This window comes from Nannobrachium achirus (assembly GCF_963921795.1).
Source record: "Nannobrachium achirus genome assembly, chromosome: 4".
In the NCBI taxonomy this organism is placed as follows: Eukaryota; Metazoa; Chordata; class Actinopteri; order Myctophiformes; family Myctophidae; genus Nannobrachium; species Nannobrachium achirus.
Genome location: NC_137813.1, coordinates 16,817,022 through 16,834,599, shown reverse-complemented (window position 1 = coordinate 16,834,599; position 17,578 = coordinate 16,817,022). Strand labels below are relative to the sequence as shown.

At 45.6% G+C, this 17,578-nt stretch overlaps 1 protein-coding gene across 1 annotated transcript in view; it reads left to right on the top strand.

The window, feature by feature from the left end:
• Positions 1–16,347, top strand: part of wizb (WIZ zinc finger b) — a 47,081-nt gene extending 30,734 nt beyond the window's left edge. The window contains exons 17-24 of the mRNA XM_080723092.1: positions 607–1,010; positions 1,476–1,815; positions 2,762–2,988; positions 3,602–3,816; positions 7,178–7,396; positions 7,904–8,012; positions 12,765–12,915; positions 15,083–16,347. Of these exons, the coding sequence (XP_080579218.1) occupies positions 607–1,010; positions 1,476–1,815; positions 2,762–2,988; positions 3,602–3,816; positions 7,178–7,396; positions 7,904–8,012; positions 12,765–12,915; positions 15,083–15,515 (2,098 nt within the window). The 3' untranslated portion in view covers positions 15,516–16,347. The remainder of the gene's footprint in view (positions 1–606; positions 1,011–1,475; positions 1,816–2,761; positions 2,989–3,601; positions 3,817–7,177; positions 7,397–7,903; positions 8,013–12,764; positions 12,916–15,082) is intronic.
• The last annotated feature ends 1,231 nt before the right edge of the window (positions 16,348–17,578 follow it).

Here is a 17,578-nt window from a genome sequence, read left to right as displayed (position 1 = left end):
AAATATGTCAGTCATTTCTATGTATATTTAGGTTATGTGTCATATCTGCCATGTGCAACTTCAAAGCCTAAGAGCCAAACAGAAATGTAATTGTCAACAACGAAAACACAATTTAATCGTTAATCGCAATTATTTGAGTGACAATTAATCATCGTGTACAATGTCATAATCGTGACAGCCCTACCCACAAGTACGCCTGGAGCGAAATGTTACGTAATCACCCCCGATCGCAGTTAGACAAAAAAAATATATTTCTACCGAGGTAGCTCTGTGCGGAGATGGGAGGGGTCTAATGTCAGTTTGCCCTTTTACAGCACCTGCACCAAACCTCTTTGCCAAAAATAGCTGATCTATATATTTTTTTTAATTCATATTTTTGGGGGAGGGGAAAATCCATTGAAATATATATACAGTATATACCTTTTTAAATGTAGGAAAATAAAATGGTCTTTTTACTCGAGTCATGACCCATGAAAACTGGTCCGTGTCCCACAAACGCTGATTTTTAGAGGACAACTTTTTAGAACCGGGCCTCAGCAGGTCTTCAATGGGTTCATTCATTCGTCAAAACTAAACGCAGTGAATGATGTCCCCGATCCTTCACAGCCCGAGGCACAAGACGCCGCCCCCGCCGCCGCGGCCGTCGTCATCATCGTCGGCCCGCTCCCCTCCCCCCCGCTCCTCCTCCTCCTCCTCCCCGTCGCCCGCCAGCGGCTCGCTCCTGGGTCGCCTCCCGTTCGCCGGCTTCGCCCGGCCCTCCAGTCCGCCGGCGCCGCAGCCCGCCTCCGCCAACAAGCCAGGGGTGATGCCCTCCTCCTCCTCGTCCCCTTCCTCTTCGTCACCTTCCTCTGGTCTGGCGCTCATCAAGATGAAGCCGGAGCCCGTGCAGCTGGAGGTCACCGCGTCGCAGCCCGGGGGCGGGGGTCCCGGGGGGGGAGGAGGGGGACGGGGCGCCGTGCCGCTCAACTGCAGCTGGAGCGGCCAGGACAGCGCCTTCCCCCTCAACCTGGGTACGCTCACAAGGCCACTAAGACCGGGGAACGCTTCTGTGTCATTGCTAGATTCGAGATAAATCATTTTGGGGGGATATTCAAAAATAGCATATCTACAAGCTTTTATTGTTTGAAAAATCTTGAAACTTTTTGCTTGTCTTTGAATATATAGAGAGAGCGTTTACGAATGAAACCTAGCGGACCTGGTTCCCTTCGTACGCTCTTGGAGTTACAGACCCAAAAGGGGGTTCCATTTGGTTCTGAAGTCTTTTACGAATTTAGAATCATTTAGCTGGGGACCCCTTGGAACCTGCGTCAAGGATCAATAGAATAATCGTAAAAGCTAATAATCGATAGTTGCAGCCCTGCTGTCAGACATCCACTCAAGTATTTTGTCATCAAGTTTGATCCTTATTTCTGTAATCACAGAAAACAACTTGTTCACTTGCTCTTCCGTTTCTTCTCTCCTCGCCTGCCACCCAGCCATGACCCACGAGGCAGAGCCGACGCGGGACATCCGCTGTGAGTTCTGCGGGGAGTACTTTGAGAACCGCAAAGGCCTGTCCAGCCACGCCCGCTCCCACCTGCGCCAGATGGGCATCACGGAGTGGTCGGTCAACGGCTCGCCCATCGACACCCTGAGGGAGATCATGCACAAGCGAGAAGGCCGGATAGGCGCGTCCTCTCCGTCGGACCAGACAGTGAAGAAGGAGACTGGGGTCGGCAGCCCTGCTTGGGAGAGTCTGGAAGGCCAGCGGCTTTCCAGCTACCAGTCGGCCAAATACCGCAAATCCCCCCTGAGTCTCCTGCACTCCGGCTCCAGGTACAGTGAGCACGCGCCTCGCTTTGGCTGTGATAGTCCTGATTTCAAAATGGGCGTCCCTAGTCCGACAAGCGGTGGTGGAAAAAGTACTCAAATTTTATTAAGGAAAAGTAGCAATACTGCAATGTAAAAGTACTCTGTTACAAGTAAATGTCCAGAATTAAAACAAGTATTGGTATCAAATGTACTTAAAGTACCAAAAGTAGAAAGTTCTTATTATGCATAAAATCCCATTTCACAAGTATTCAAATGTATAAATATTTTGAAAATGGCAGATCTAAAAGCTCACAATGCGTTGCATCACGACACATTGTGAACTTGTACAGTAGCTATTTTCAAATCGTCTAAATGTATATAGAGCTGAAGTGGTTAATATATGTTTTATAATAATAATCAAAAAACTAAACCGTTCAAATAAGTGTAGTGGATATGTATGTATATTATATGTATGTATATATGTATATATATATTTTTTTTTTACTTTACTCATTTTAATGATAATCTTTACTGCGCTCTCTTGTTCATGTAAATGTGCCTATTGACCTTGTTTTTTTCTTATTATCATTATGATTATTATTCTCTTTTCTTTTCTTTTGATAAGGGTACAAGACACCAGGGTTGTGGCTCTTTCGGAGCGGGAACTTTGGGGGGGTGGGGGGGGGGGGTAAAATACATCATCTTTTGTAAGTTTTTGTGAATTCATATATACAAGTTGTAAAAATAATAAAGAAACCTTGAACAAAAAAAAAAAAAGTGTAGTGGAGTAAAAGTACAATATTTGCCTTTTGAGATGTATTGGAGTAGAAGTAAAAGTACAAAAAAATACCTCATAATTGTACTTGAGTCGTGACCCATAAAAATCGGTCCGCGACCCACACATGGGTCCCGACCCACTGTTTGGGAACCAGTGTGTTGTGGTAACTCATTTGGTCGCCCTTGGTTCCAGGCTCCACAAGCAGGGCCTGGGGGGACTGTCCGGGCCGTCGGCCATCCCGACCTCGGGGAAGTTCTTCCGGGTGACACAGCTGGGGAAGAGGCCCCTGTCGGAGGACGGCCGTCCCGCGGAGGCCGGCCAGTCGCCGTCCCATCACATCAAGACCTTCTCCCCGCTGCCGCACGACTTCTCCTTCAAGAGGAAGTCCTCCCCCGACAAGCACGGAGCCGGGCATCAGGGTAAGACCACGGACACTGTCCCGCCTGCCTGATCTTAAAGGATAGCTCCAGAATCAATAACATCTAGGCTCACTACTTATATTGATCCCAAAGGACTGTCCATGGGGTCTATTAGGCAGAAATGCCCCTGTTGTCCAGTTTCCCCTGCAGCACCCAGCAGCCCATAAGCCTATCGCTTTTATGCTATTTGTTGCGGTCAAAAGTTTTTATGTTTTTTTTTATCAATCTGTTATTATTTGTCATTACACACACGCATGACATTGTTGTCCCATGCGAGCCGCCAGATTCTGCTAAACAGATGTTATGCTGTTATGCTGCCAAGTCCCGGAAAAGACGCGGTGTGATTGGCCAGTACAGTCACTTTGATTGGCAGTTGTGCCAAATGCTCACCCCAAAACATGATTTATGAGACTGTGGCCTAAATTTGCCTAGATGTTATTTAGTGCGGAGTTGTCCTGTATATTTATTAGTTATTTTTACTGCAATGTAGAAATGCTCTTTCAGGGCACGGTCACACCGCACTGATTTTCTACCTATGAGGGTAGATTCTGCCGCTGTATTTCAATGGGAACGGTGCGTTTTTATTTTTGCTCCCCCCGTCCTGTTCTTCCAGATGCCAGCTGCGAGTTGTGCGGCTTCTACTTCGAGAACCGCAAGGCCCTGGCCAGCCACGCGCGGGCCCACCTGCGGCAGTTCGGCGTGACGGAGTGGTGCGTGAACGGCTCGCCCATCGAGACGCTGAGCGCCTGGATGCGGAGCCGGCCGCAGAAGGTGGTGGAGATGCACCGCAGCTACATGCAGGGGGGGAACCGCTCCACCCCCAAGAAGGTGAGGCCACCACCCATAGAGGTATTCATTTCAATTTAAGTTGCTCAGTGGCGCTTGAAGCACCCGGAAGAGACTGCCGGAAGTAGTAGAATTGGCCTAAAAGAAAATTGCGGAAGTGTACAGTACTTAAAGGACAACTTTTTTACAACAAGGGTTCATATTTTAGATTGTAATTAGAGAAAAGAAAAGATGAGTGTTAAAATGTTTTCATTTACTGCTTTTTATTGTTTTAGCCATTTTAGTATTTTGATTTCAGTGGGTGGGGGCATGCGTACAAGTGGCTAAATATGTATTTTTAGGCACAATAAGCCGGAAATGTCTTTGTTACTATTTACACCAGCCCCCATAAGTCACATCTGCCCATGCGGTGCATCTTGGGAATGGGCCAACTTGGGGACATTCACGCAAATCAAAATCGTTAAAATCACTAAAACGATAGAAAGCAGTACATTTTAACAGTCATCTTTTCTTTTCTCTAATGACTATCTAAAATATGAACCCTTGTTGTAAAAAAAACAAAGTTGTCCTTCAAGTACAGTTTTGAGGTATTTGTACACAAACGGGTCCCGGCCCACTGTTTGGGAAACGTCGATCTAAACACCCATTAACACAGCGCTTTCCCGCCCACGAGACCTGGCAGTAGCTGCTACGCAGTACAGTACAACCTAGACTCTTCACATTATGGACTACAGCGCGTTACTTTTTTCTTCGCCCACACTGACTTACCGCCGTTGTCAGCTCCCGAGCACGTCTCCCCGCACGCGTGCGCGTTGCGTGCCAGGCGGCATGAAACGCCTCTGCCGGCGCCTCGACAGACATTTTGTGTCTTGTGTTGTCTAACAAGCCCCCAGCGCTACTGTTAAAGCCTTGCATCTTTACACACTGCACGTATCGCCGGTCGGGGCCGGAAACCTCCTATGTCCAAAACTGTTACCTTTCAGGAAGCAAAGAGGGAGAACTGAAGAACCTGTGTTCAAATAGATACAATCTAGCTATTATTTAGTCTGGCTAATTACCTTTCATTGGTTCAATATTTCTGTTGCTGACAGGCAGAACCTTCCATATAGAGTATATAATATACAGTATATACAGTATATATATATCTTTTTCCCTGTAAATGAATGCCCTGCTTGATCATGTGCAACAGCAGCACACAAAAATATCAAAAATAACAGAAGCGCAAGCTCCAAACATGTTGTTGTTCTTGCAGATCTGTTATTTTTTAAATTTGACTCCTGAACCCACACGCATACCCACTTTCACTTCAAAATTGTTTTCAAAAGTAGCATTATTTTCTTTGATCTACAAGCTCTCAACGCGTCGCGACGTGCACGCTTTGAGGGCGTGTAGGTCGGCTATTCAATGCTTGCTTTTGTGTGATCCCGTGGTACAACGAAGTAGCGCATTCATTTGCCTGTTAAAATCATAAAAATGTGAAGTCTAGAGATACGAGGTTTCTTCCCCCGACAGCGACGAAATATCGCTGCGGGGACAGATGCCAGAACTAGTTGGCTATTGACTTGATAGTTGCCATAGTAACCAGGGTGCCTGGCAGCTTATGTTTCATCTTCAGATAAATTATTGCGCGCCGTTGATGGAGGCAAATATACAGTTTCTCTCTCTCTCTCTCTCTCTCACACTCACCCTCTCTCTTTCTCTCTCTCACTCACTCACACTCTCTCTCTCTCTCTCTCTCCCCCTCTCTCTTTCTCCATTCCCCGCTGGTTTAGTTTCTGGTGCATTTGCGTCACTGTCACCCCGGCTCCCTCCATCGTGATGTGACACACATACAGAATGCATTACCTTTTAGAACGTCCTTGTCATCTTATTGTGAACGTGTTCTCATTCTGCTGAAGTCGACTCAAATCCGGCTGTAATGTGGAATTGATTATACGGGCACTGTATGCACTGGCACTGCGTTATAATGCACCACACCGGTTCTCAGCATAGGGTGTTGTAGGGCAGTGTTTCTCAAACGTTTATATTTGAAGGGCTCCACTCTTGACAGTATACAAATGGAACCAAATGGACCCATTAGGGTCCATTTGGTTCCATTTGTATACTGTCAGAGTTACAGACTTGTAAGAGCACACAGAGTCCCTAGAATCCACTTAAAGAACCACTGGTTTAGGGAAACCCCAGGGGCCCCCAAAAAGGACCCTTACGGGTCTGTAACTGTTAAATTAAATCGTATTTCTATTGTTCACTCACACCATGGAGACTTGATTTCATGGATATCTTTGGTGTTTTTGTCGCGTTCCTAAGCCAATCATTTGAGGAGACTCTTTGTGTCTCCATAGGGAACAAAGCAGGCTCTTTGTGTCTCCATAGGGAGCCACTGCTGGTCATCACATTTTTGGCTTAGGAATGTGACAAAGAACAAATGAATATCCATGAATTCAAGTCTCAAGTATCTTCAGCATGCGACCAAGTCTTGTGATATTTAGTCGACTAAAAGTCGACTAAAAACGAAAACTTTTCGAATGACTAAAATATGACTAAAACTAAATTACATTTTATTCAAAAGACTGACTAAACTAAATCAAAATGTGCTAAATTAGGGCCCATTAGGACCCGACGTTGAGAGCCAGTCTTAAGCTCCTTTTTACAGGGCTGAGCCAGAACTAGAACCAGAACTTTCAAGAACCTGTTAAGTTCCGGGACCAAGTTCTGCTTACGTTTCCATATAACCAGACCTAACCTGGAAGGACCCAAAAAAGAGCAGCAGCGCTGCTGGCCCCGCCCATAGGTTCCCAGAACTCAAGTTTAGTACTACATCAAGAGCAGGACCTAAAAAAGGTTCCCAGAACCTTGTCTGAAACCGGTGCCTTGCTATGAAAACAAAACCAGAACCAAAGAAAGAGGTTCAGGTTCTGGAAAGTTCTGGTTCCACCTCGTAGTGGAAAAGGGACTTTATATAGTGTGATTATAAATCAGCACCATGACTAGATAATGCAGTGGTTCTCAACCTTTTCAGGCTGCTACCCCTTCAAAAATATTTGAACTGGGGACCCCCAACCCCACACTGAGCCTCAAGAGTTGAGGCATTACATTTTGTATAACAAGGTTCTATTGTGAAAATAGTCAATCTAGATCTAGATCGTCTATTTTCACAATTTCTGCCTCTAATATTTGACAATTTGGCCAATGTTTAATTTGTCATTTTAGAGGTATTAAAAAGTCACTTTAGAAATGTGTAGATAGCCTCTATACACTTAAACGTTATGTTGGTTTGTTTACTGTTGAGTGAGAAAACAATGTTGCACATTAAGTTAATCATCTGGGGACCCCCCAAACCGACCCCCAGGTTGAGAACCACTGAGATAATGTGTGATAAACGTGTGCATTTTGTCCCTTCCAGAAGAGCAGCTCTCCTCTGTCGCCCACGTCGTCGGACCTCGACCACGTCCTCTCGCTGTCCACCCACAAGCCCCCCTCCTCCTCCTCGTCCTCCTCCTCCCTGGGCCAGTGGTCCGCCGTGGCTCTGAGCCTGGTGCGGCGGCCCCCGTCCCACGACGCCAGCCAGGGCTCCTCCAAGACCCCGGAGGCGGGCGGCGGGGCCGCCGGTAGCAACCTCCAGGTCAGTGTCCATTATTTCGGCAACGGAAATCTTTCGCCGACTGCCTTTTTTCACGGACGAAAGCTAAATACAAACTTAAGCTATGGTTACTGAAAGGTAAAATATATTGACAATTTCATAAAAAAAGGAAAAAATAATGTTTAGGGAGGGACTAGCGGAGAAGAGATCCAGTACAACTGAAAGACAATCATTTTATGTTTGCTTGCGCTTGGGTTGTTGGGAAAATAGCAGATCTACAAGCTCCACAACGTGTCGCAGAGCTTGTAGATCTGCTATTTTCAGCAGGCAACCAAGTGTAATATGAGCCATTACGGCACCATCAGGTCCTGACAAAACACATGTTTGTCGACAAAATCAACTGTAGACTATAGGTTACTAAAATCTTTATATAATATGTTTTATAAAACCTTTCAGATGACTAAAATCATGTGTCTGAAACTGAATGGAATTGTATTCAAAAGACCCAAACTAAATCAAAGTTTCCTGTCCACATCAACACTGCTCCAGGTCCCCAGCTCCGCCGCTGCCAGGCCGGGCCAGGGCAGGGCCCCCGGCGCCCCCCTCCTGCCTCAAGCGCAGGTCGCACGCAGCGAGCTCAACGTCCGTCTGCCCCGAGGTGAGCCAGCTTTGATGCGTTCACATGAAGTGAAAGAAGTGGTTAAAATTTTTTTTTTTAAAGATTTGTTTTGGGGCTTTTTATGCCTTTATTTGACAGGACAGTAGACTAGGGTTTAATATTTTCCCGAATTTAGCTCATTTTAAAAACCGGGATTTTTCGGAGCTTCTCCCGGGCTCCCCGGTATTTTCCCGTCAATAATAATAATAATAATTAATAACGTTTAATAACCATGTAATGGCCTTTAGGTGACAGTACCCCTTTAACCAACCAGGGGGCGAGATTGCGTAGCCTATCAACTGAATTTCCACGTGTCACTGAAAATAGATGATCTGCAAGCTCACAACACGTCGTAGATTAGACGCTATGTGAGCTTGCAGATCGGCTATTTTCAGCATGACACTCGCAGGACAAACTAGGCCTATATAATCAAGCTAATGGGAGATGCCACTGGACGCGCAGTCGCGCACAACTCTTCACAGCAACGCTTCAATGTTCCTCAATGGCTCAGTCATTATAAACCATTGCATGCCATTACTTACACAATTGGATATATTTGGGGGGATAACGCTTGCAAGATCATTCTTCATAGTTCACCCCAAGAGAGCAAGGTAGACCACAAATGTATTACTTACAGTACAGCAGTTTATGTAACGTGGATTCATATTCTTAAGGCACGAATTGTTTTCCATCATGTTGTCTCTCTGTGATGGTAAAGGGACTGTTGGAAGCGGAACGCAGTATAATTTCGGTGCCACGCCACGTTAGATTTAATCATTTAAGTTTTTTTAGTAGGCCTATATTGTATGGGACGTGGCTTTTTAGAATTCCACAGCATCTGACCGCCTCCCGTGATATCAACAGCCAAACTAAATGTCCATACAAGTTTTAGTCAAGTAGGCCTATAGGTCTATTTATTATGTCCCAAACTGGGCAATTCATCATGTTACAGCAATCGAAGCCCACCCCCCACCTGCTGCTTGTCGCTGCAAGAGCTGCGCCCGGCTCGTTCTCGAGATTGCAAGCTGCGCAGCGGCTGCGCTCATCAAAGAGGCAGTGCAAATCAGAGTGATTAATTTGTGGTTGGATTATTGTAGGCATATTGAGGTTCTGATTCATTCTGATATATATTTTTTCCTGTTAAAAAAGGAGGCGAGGATATGTGGCAAGCAGCCTATAATTGCCCACGCACTGTAGTAGGCCTTTCTAGTGATAATTAGCCTAATTTATATAAGAAAAAGACAATCTCCGGGATGACGGTTCCCTAAGCCAATAACCGGGAGGGAAATTAGGTGCGCTCAGGCCGGTTAGGCCGGGATCCCGGTTCCCGGCATTAAACCCTACAGTAGACTGACAGGAAATGGGGAGAGAGATGGGGAATGACATGTGGCAAAAGTCGTCCGGATCGGGAATCGAACTGGCGACGCCAGCAGGCATCATAGCCTAGTATGTGGTATGCGCCTTGACCACTAGGCCAGCGGGCACCCCGGTTAAAACTATTTTGATGCTATACTATTAACTCTTTTACTGCTTCGAACGTTAACGCTCGTCCCAATTCTGAACGCGGCGCAAAGCCAATACGAACGCTCGTTCTTTTATCTTGTTTGAGCACTGTAAAGCCCGTATCATAGTCACGTCCGCGGTGTAGTCTTTTCGAGTCTTTTTGAGTCATGAAACTACAGCGTTACATCATTCCTCACGGTGGAGAGCTTTCCACCGTGAGTCCCAACACATCTCTCTGTTTTTACTATCAGACAGACAGGCTCTACACCCCGTTCACTGATTGGTCGACCTGAACCGGTCTAGACGGTGTAAAGGACTTCACCGTGGGCCGTGACTATGATGGCCTGCACTTATTTTCTGACTTGAGGTGGAAAGCTTTCCACCTCAAATTTGCGGTGGATAGGTCTCCACCGTAGACTCTGATACGGGCTTAAGCTGATGAGGGGTCGCGCGGGTGTGTACAGTAAAAAAACATCTCCCGTAATGCTGCTCTCAAATCTCCACCACACGTAAACATCAATGGAGTCCCAAATCACTTCCTGGCTGTATTCTGTGGACCTGATCTAGAACATGCATTTCTACGCTCTGAACGACGGAAAGAGGGTACATTTTCTTTTTTTCCCCCCGTTTCTACGGTTTCTTGGGCTGGATATGGCAGCCTGGAACAGTTGTTCAAGTGCAGCTAAACTTGGCATGTTAGTAAATGTGCCACAATTAACAATAATGCATTGCACCTGTGCAGCTGAAATGTGGAGAATATAATTATAATACCTTGTTGAAGCGACCATTTTGTAAATTTTGGTAGACCACAAATGTATTACTTACAGTACAGCAGTTTATGTAACGTGGATTCATATTCTTAAGGCACGAATTGTTTTCCATCATGTTGTCTCTCTGTGATGGTAAAGGGACTGTTGGAAGCGGAACGCAGTATAATTTCGGTGCCACGCCACGTTAGATTTAATCATTTAAGTTTTTTTAGTAGGCCTATATTGTATGGGACGTGGCTTTTTAGAATTCCACAGCATCTGACCGCCTCCCGTGATATCAACAGCCAAACTAAATGTCCATACAAGTTTTAGTCAAGTAGGCCTATAGGTCTATTTATTATGTCCCAAACTGGGCAATTCATCATGTTACAGCAATCGAAGCCCACCCCCCACCTGCTGCTTGTCGCTGCAAGAGCTGCGCCCGGCTCGTTCTCGAGATTGCAAGCTGCGCAGCGGCTGCGCTCATCAAAGAGGCAGTGCAAATCAGAGTGATTAATTTGTGGTTGGATTATTGTAGGCATATTGAGGTTCTGATTCATTCTGATATATATTTTTTCCTGTTAAAAAAGGAGGCGAGGATATGTGGCAAGCAGCCTATAATTGCCCACGCACTGTAGTAGGCCTTTCTAGTGATAATTAGCCTAATTTATATAAGAAAAAGACAATCTCCGGGATGACGGTTCCCTAAGCCAATAACCGGGAGGGAAATTAGGTGCGCTCAGGCCGGTTAGGCCGGGATCCCGGTTCCCGGCATTAAACCCTACAGTAGACTGACAGGAAATGGGGAGAGAGATGGGGAATGACATGTGGCAAAAGTCGTCCGGATCGGGAATCGAACTGGCGACGCCAGCAGGCATCATAGCCTAGTATGTGGTATGCGCCTTGACCACTAGGCCAGCGGGCACCCCGGTTAAAACTATTTTGATGCTATACTATTAACTCTTTTACTGCTTCGAACGTTAACGCTCGTCCCAATTCTGAACGCGGCGCAAAGCCAATACGAACGCTCGTTCTTTTATCTTGTTTGAGCACTGTAAAGCCCGTATCATAGTCACGTCCGCGGTGTAGTCTTTTCGAGTCTTTTTGAGTCATGAAACTACAGCGTTACATCATTCCTCACGGTGGAGAGCTTTCCACCGTGAGTCCCAACACATCTCTCTGTTTTTACTATCAGACAGACAGGCTCTACACCCCGTTCACTGATTGGTCGACCTGAACCGGTCTAGACGGTGTAAAGGACTTCACCGTGGGCCGTGACTATGATGGCCTGCACTTATTTTCTGACTTGAGGTGGAAAGCTTTCCACCTCAAATTTGCGGTGGATAGGTCTCCACCGTAGACTCTGATACGGGCTTAAGCTGATGAGGGGTCGCGCGGGTGTGTACAGTAAAAAAACATCTCCCGTAATGCTGCTCTCAAATCTCCACCACACGTAAACATCAATGGAGTCCCAAATCACTTCCTGGCTGTATTCTGTGGACCTGATCTAGAACATGCATTTCTACGCTCTGAACGACGGAAAGAGGGGAGGCCCATTTCACATTCATTCCTTGCATAAGGCTTCCCCCTGCCGTCAGTTTGGCTACAGTACATAATAGTAAATTCTTTGACATACAAATTACGCCATTGCAGTTTCAAGAAAGGTGAAAAGAGATGGAGAAAGGAAGAGACAGAAAGCAGGTCAGATATCAATATATGACAGAGTGAAACAGGGCACTTAAACGGGTGCAATGAAGGCCATGGCTGCCGTTGCCCCTCAGTTTGGCCTTATGCCCCTCAGAAAATGATCTTCCCTCAGAAAATCATCTTCCCTGAGGCCACAGTGGCCTCGAAGCCCCTGTCTGTACTTATTCCACCGTTTTCTCCTCTGCCTCTTTGCGGTTGACGTGGTTTTTAGAAAGACTTTTGTCTTTTGTTGAGATTCTGAATTCTTGATTCCCCAATCCCATCCCCCTTCTTCAAACCAATCCAAGGTGTTCGCACCAAGCACAATGAATAACGACGTGTAAAACACGTGCATACAATAGTCAAAAGGATAAACACTTGAAATCTTATTTCGATTGTGGTCCTTTAGAGATTCAAAACACAACAGTAATACGTATATTATGTGAATTTGCATGGACAAATATGTACTCTGAGTGGTGCACTGGTGCTGATACCGGGATACCAATTTTCTGCAATCAGGAGAGAGGACTCATACAGGATAAATGAGTGAAGTTGGAAGGGCTGGCTCAAAGAAATGAGCAGATGAAATTAGAACTGGAAATTTAAGCTGATAAATGGGTACTCTCTCCTGATTGGTTGAAAATTAGCAACCCACCTGAAAATGTATTTTCTGTTAAAATGTTAAAAAATTAAAGTGCGGCAGAGATGGGGTTATGAACAAACACGCTATAGTGTTTTAACCTTTCAACAAAATATTTTATTTTGACCAACAAAAAAAAAACAAAACACAACTAAATGTGCGATCCTCGTCTAGGTTTCGAGCGAAGGCCCCTGAAACACGGAGAGGAGCGGGACAGTGGCTCCCCGAAGCCCCCCCGCACCAGTACCATCCCCTCCCTGGTCCCCAAGCCCCCCTCCTACCCCCTGGTCAAGCTGGTGGGCAAGTTCTACACCCTGAAGTGCCGGTGAGTGACTCGTCTTGAGGGTGCCATGTCAGACGCTTTTCAAAGAGGTGACTTACTGTAAGGGGCAGTGGCGTCAGTTCAAAAAAGGCTAAGGTATGGCAACATGACTGGTGTCTTGAACGCGCGCGAAGACACCATTCATGTTGCCATACCTTATCAAGTACATTTTCTTTTTTTTCCCCCGTTTCTACGGTTTCTTGGGCTGGATATGGCAGCCTGGAACAGTTGTTCAAGTGCAGCTAAACTTGGCATGTTAGTAAATGTGCCACAATTAACAATAATGCATTGCACCTGTGCAGCTGAAATGTGGAGAATATAATTATAATACCTTGTTGAAGCGACCATTTTGTAAAATTTTGCATTTGTAGTTATTTTACTGTATTTTAACAACATAATAACCAGCTCAGATAGACAAAGAGACCCCCCCTGAACCCAGGGTATGGCAGCTGCATACCCCTGCCATACCCAATTGACGCCCCTGGTAAGGGGGGCCACAGGGAGATCTGTAGGCCCTCGGGAAAAAATCTTTAGTAGGGTCTTCAACAGGGGGTCCGGGACCCCCTCGAGGCGTTGTGAGCTTGTAGATCAGCTATTTTTGGCAAAGACAAGGAAAAAAAGAGCAGACTAAGTACAGAGTGAAATGTCAAGTTAAGTAAATGTGGTTAAATACGTATCTGAAAACACAAATTGACATGAATCCAAAATACAATGATGATTGTGCTGTCAAACAATGAAACTATATGGAATCCATGAAAGTTGTCCCTGCCTCATCTCTTTCTCAACTAAGGGGTCCTTGGCCTGAAAAGGTTGAAGTTCCCTGCTTTAGTACCTCGTACAAGAACCAAAAAAGTCTCTCAAGAGTTTCTTGAGCATCATTAGAGCTGTCTATCTGAGGTAGTCCCTAAATCCCCAAGCTGCGCTTTACTTTTAGCTGCTAATGCACTATATTGAGAGCGGCGGGCCGGGTGGGATAAGCTTAAAATCTGACATCACTTCAGCACCCAAACGCCAATGAAAAAGTGTGGCTTCCCCCGGTGTTGAGATGGACTTGCTGTCTCGGGCAGAAACCTCTCATCTCCATATTCGTAACTTTTTGTGTTCCTTCCTAAATTCATTCCCTACTTGATCAATACTACTGTGTCACACAAAAGTATCACAAGTAGCAGATCCACAAGCGTGTAGCCCCCTGGGGTCCTTAAGGGGGGTTCCAGGGGGTCCCCAGCGAAATAATTGATTATTAGGAACACATTTGCTTCCTTTTTGTACTCTCAGACTTGAATTAGAGTTGGTGGAAGTGATATTTCTTTGTTAAAATAAAGGTTAATGTTAGTAATGTTATAATGTTATCAGGGTACACAATGCATATATGCATATTAGTTTATCGCACTTTACAATATTCATATTGCAATATCAATTAAAGGAGAACCAAACAAACAATTAAGACAACCAAAGTGAAAAAAGAAAGAAAAGAGAAGGGGTGAATCAAAGGTAAATATATTTATATATGTATTCAAAGGTAAATATATATTATATTAAATATATATTATACGTATTACAGAAGAACATACATTTATATAAGTCCACCCGTATATTGCCTCATGGAGTTAAGAGGTTTAAGACAGCAGCGATCTCAAACCGGGGACCGTTGAAATGGAAGGCAGTTGCTGATGTGTGTGCCATGGTGCGTGGTGTGTGTGTTTCTGTGTGTGTGTGTGTGTGTGTGTGTGTGTGTGTGTGTGTGTGTGTGTGTAAAGGGGGCTTGAGCCCCTGCTCTTTTATCCGTCGGTAAAAAGTGCCCTCTCCAGACCATGAATGCAGTTTTTACTATAGTGAAAGAAATACAAATGCTGTCTTTCCATGCCATACCTGAATGCGGCATTCAAGAGAATTAATTGCCTTGTCCAAACTCTCCTGAACTTGAATGCAGCATCTTAGGTTGAAAGAATTGACCTCTCGCCACATCTCCTGTATTGACTTGATTATGCTTAGTTCGGTGTGGTATCACGCATCGAAAATAGCCGACCTCCAAGCTCACAACGCGTCGCAGCGCGGCGCGTTGTGAGCTTGGTGGTCTGCTATTTTCGATATATATATCCTCCCAAAGGCCCTTTTAGAAATTTCAGCCCCTGCCTCTCCCCTAACATTCTCTGCGTGTCCCTGTCGCCAGGTTCTGCGAGGTGGAGTTCCACGGGCCTCTGTCGGTGCAGGAGGACTGGATCAGGCACCTTCAGCAGCACATCCTCAAGATGAACTACAGCAAGCCTGCTGTTCCCAAAGCCCCCCACCCCGCCGCCGCCGTCGAGGAGCAGGAGCCGCCCGAAGCGCTGCCGGCCTCCACCTCCACCTCTACCTCCACCTCCAGCTCCAGTAGCGCCTCCACCACCACCTCCACGGTCCTGACCTCCAGCCCTGCGTCCACGCCCCCGCTCGGCGCCGCTGCTCCGGCCCCCTCCTCTCCCACGCCTCTGGCCGAGTCCGCTCCGGCCGCCTCGCGGACAGTCGCGGCCGCGGAGGGGCTGGGGGCTCTGTTGGCTCCTCCTCCTCCTATTACCCCGACCCCAATCCCAATCCCTATCCCTGCCCCCGCCCCGGCCGTGTGAAATCGGGCTGATTTAGACTTGGGTTATTAGTGCTGTAGTGGTGCGCTGGCATCGCGCGCCCAGGAGACTGCCGATCTATTAAGCTCACAACGTGTCGCAAAGGCCAGCGGTTCTCAAAGTTTTTTTTTCGTCACGTCAAGGAACCTCTAAATGATGTCTTTGGACACAGACCCCTATCTGAAAATGTTTTCTGCCAGGCAAGAAGAGAAGAGAAGATCTGTATTGAAACATTTCTTCTCGTTTTAAATATTTTTCAAAATGTAAAAAGAAATTAGCATCTCACAATGTAATATTGCCTTGTGAGCTTGTAGATCTGCCATTTCTGAATAGCTGCTGAGGTATACAATATGGTTAAAGTGGTTAAACTGATTGTGACGCTATTAACTATCTTGCCGGGGACCCCCTCAAACCCCTGCTGGGACCACTGGGGGGGTCGCTTTGAGTAGCGCTGGCAACACGACGCGTTGTGAACCTGTAGATCTGCCATTTTTGGAAGCGAGGCGTCTTAACGCGCAAACTGAGCACAAGTCAGGCTTGAAATGCCACGCTCCATTGTCTTACCTTACATTTCTACGGTTCTATTCTTCCATCCATGTCTTTCCTTTGGCCTTTTGCAATGTGTTTTTGTGTTGTTCTGAGGAGGATCATCCCAGAGCCCCTTCTTTCCAGACTGTTACTCCGCACCGTGGGAAGCAAGGCTGTCTGGCTTATCTGAGGTTATTGGGAGGCTATTGTCTTGTTTTAACCCATTTAGAATTATTTTATGCTTTAACTATTGAAAAATAGCAGATATACAAGCTCACAGCGCGGCACCGAGTGCCGCGCTGCGAGCTTGTAGATCTGCTATTTTTGAAAAATCGTGAAAATTTGAATTTTGACCCGAATCTATAAGTGTCTTTTGAACCCTTCTAAGGTTTTTTGAAAAACCTATGTTTCTATGTCAGCGATCTGGCTATAACCATTGTCAAAGAAAAGGTCCTTTTCACTTAACTGGAGCTCAGTTAGTCTGTTCTTGAGAGACTACTATGTCAGTGGTTCTCAAACGTTTTCATGTGAAGGACCCCCAAAATGATATTTATTTGGCCACGGACCCCCATCTCAAAATATTTAGTTCCAGGGACCACCCAGAAGCAAAATTTTAGTTACAAACATTCGCTTTGAAAATACATATATTCAAAGATTTGCACACATTTTCATGACTTTTTCAAAAATAGCAGATCTACAAGCTGAGCTTGTATATCTGCTATTTTTCACTGGTTAAAGCGTTCAATAATTCTAGGCCTAAATGGGTAAAGGGGGAGATTTGTATTTTATTGTATTTTATTTATATTGAATGTTAAGGTGCTTTAAACTTTATTGAAACGACCCCCCGCCCCCAAAACCTCCCCCCTCCCCTTCGAGGACCATTTTACCCCCCCCCCCCCCCTCCTTCCTTTCTAAACAGTGCTTTACTAAAGGCCTGTGAGGCCGTGCCCGTTTCTACTAGAAGTGCTTTAAAAAAGCGAGGCCTTCTGCCTCAAACTGAAGGTCATGACTGAAATCAAGCGACGCGTTGTGTGTAATCCCGTTGGTCTCATTGTACAGACTTTTTAAAACAAAAGGTCTATTACGGCACTTTTTAATGTAAAACATTGAACAAATATTTTGGAAATGTGTGTTTGGTAAGTTTACGTCTCTGCCAAATGTCAATATGTCTCGTTTCGATCTTTTACTGATCATCCGATCCACCAAACGACACCAAACAATAGCCACAGCAGTATCAGCTGTTTGGCACTGAGAGAAGATTTGGCAAACATTTAAAAGGGAAACCAACAGGCTTTTCTAACTGTTATTGCCAAGAGCATTTGCTACAACAGAGACAAAAAAACACACATTTCTAGACTCGTTGTTTGATGTTTAGATGTTGTCACTTAAGCACTTAATCTTAAAAATGCCCCAATGAGCCAGGCTGAATTGGACAAAGAGTTCCGATTGGTTAATGGAGCAGGAAGTGGAAGCACACACTTCCCTAAAAGGGAAGACCAAACCCTGTTCACTTTATGACGTAATACTGAGGTGACAGA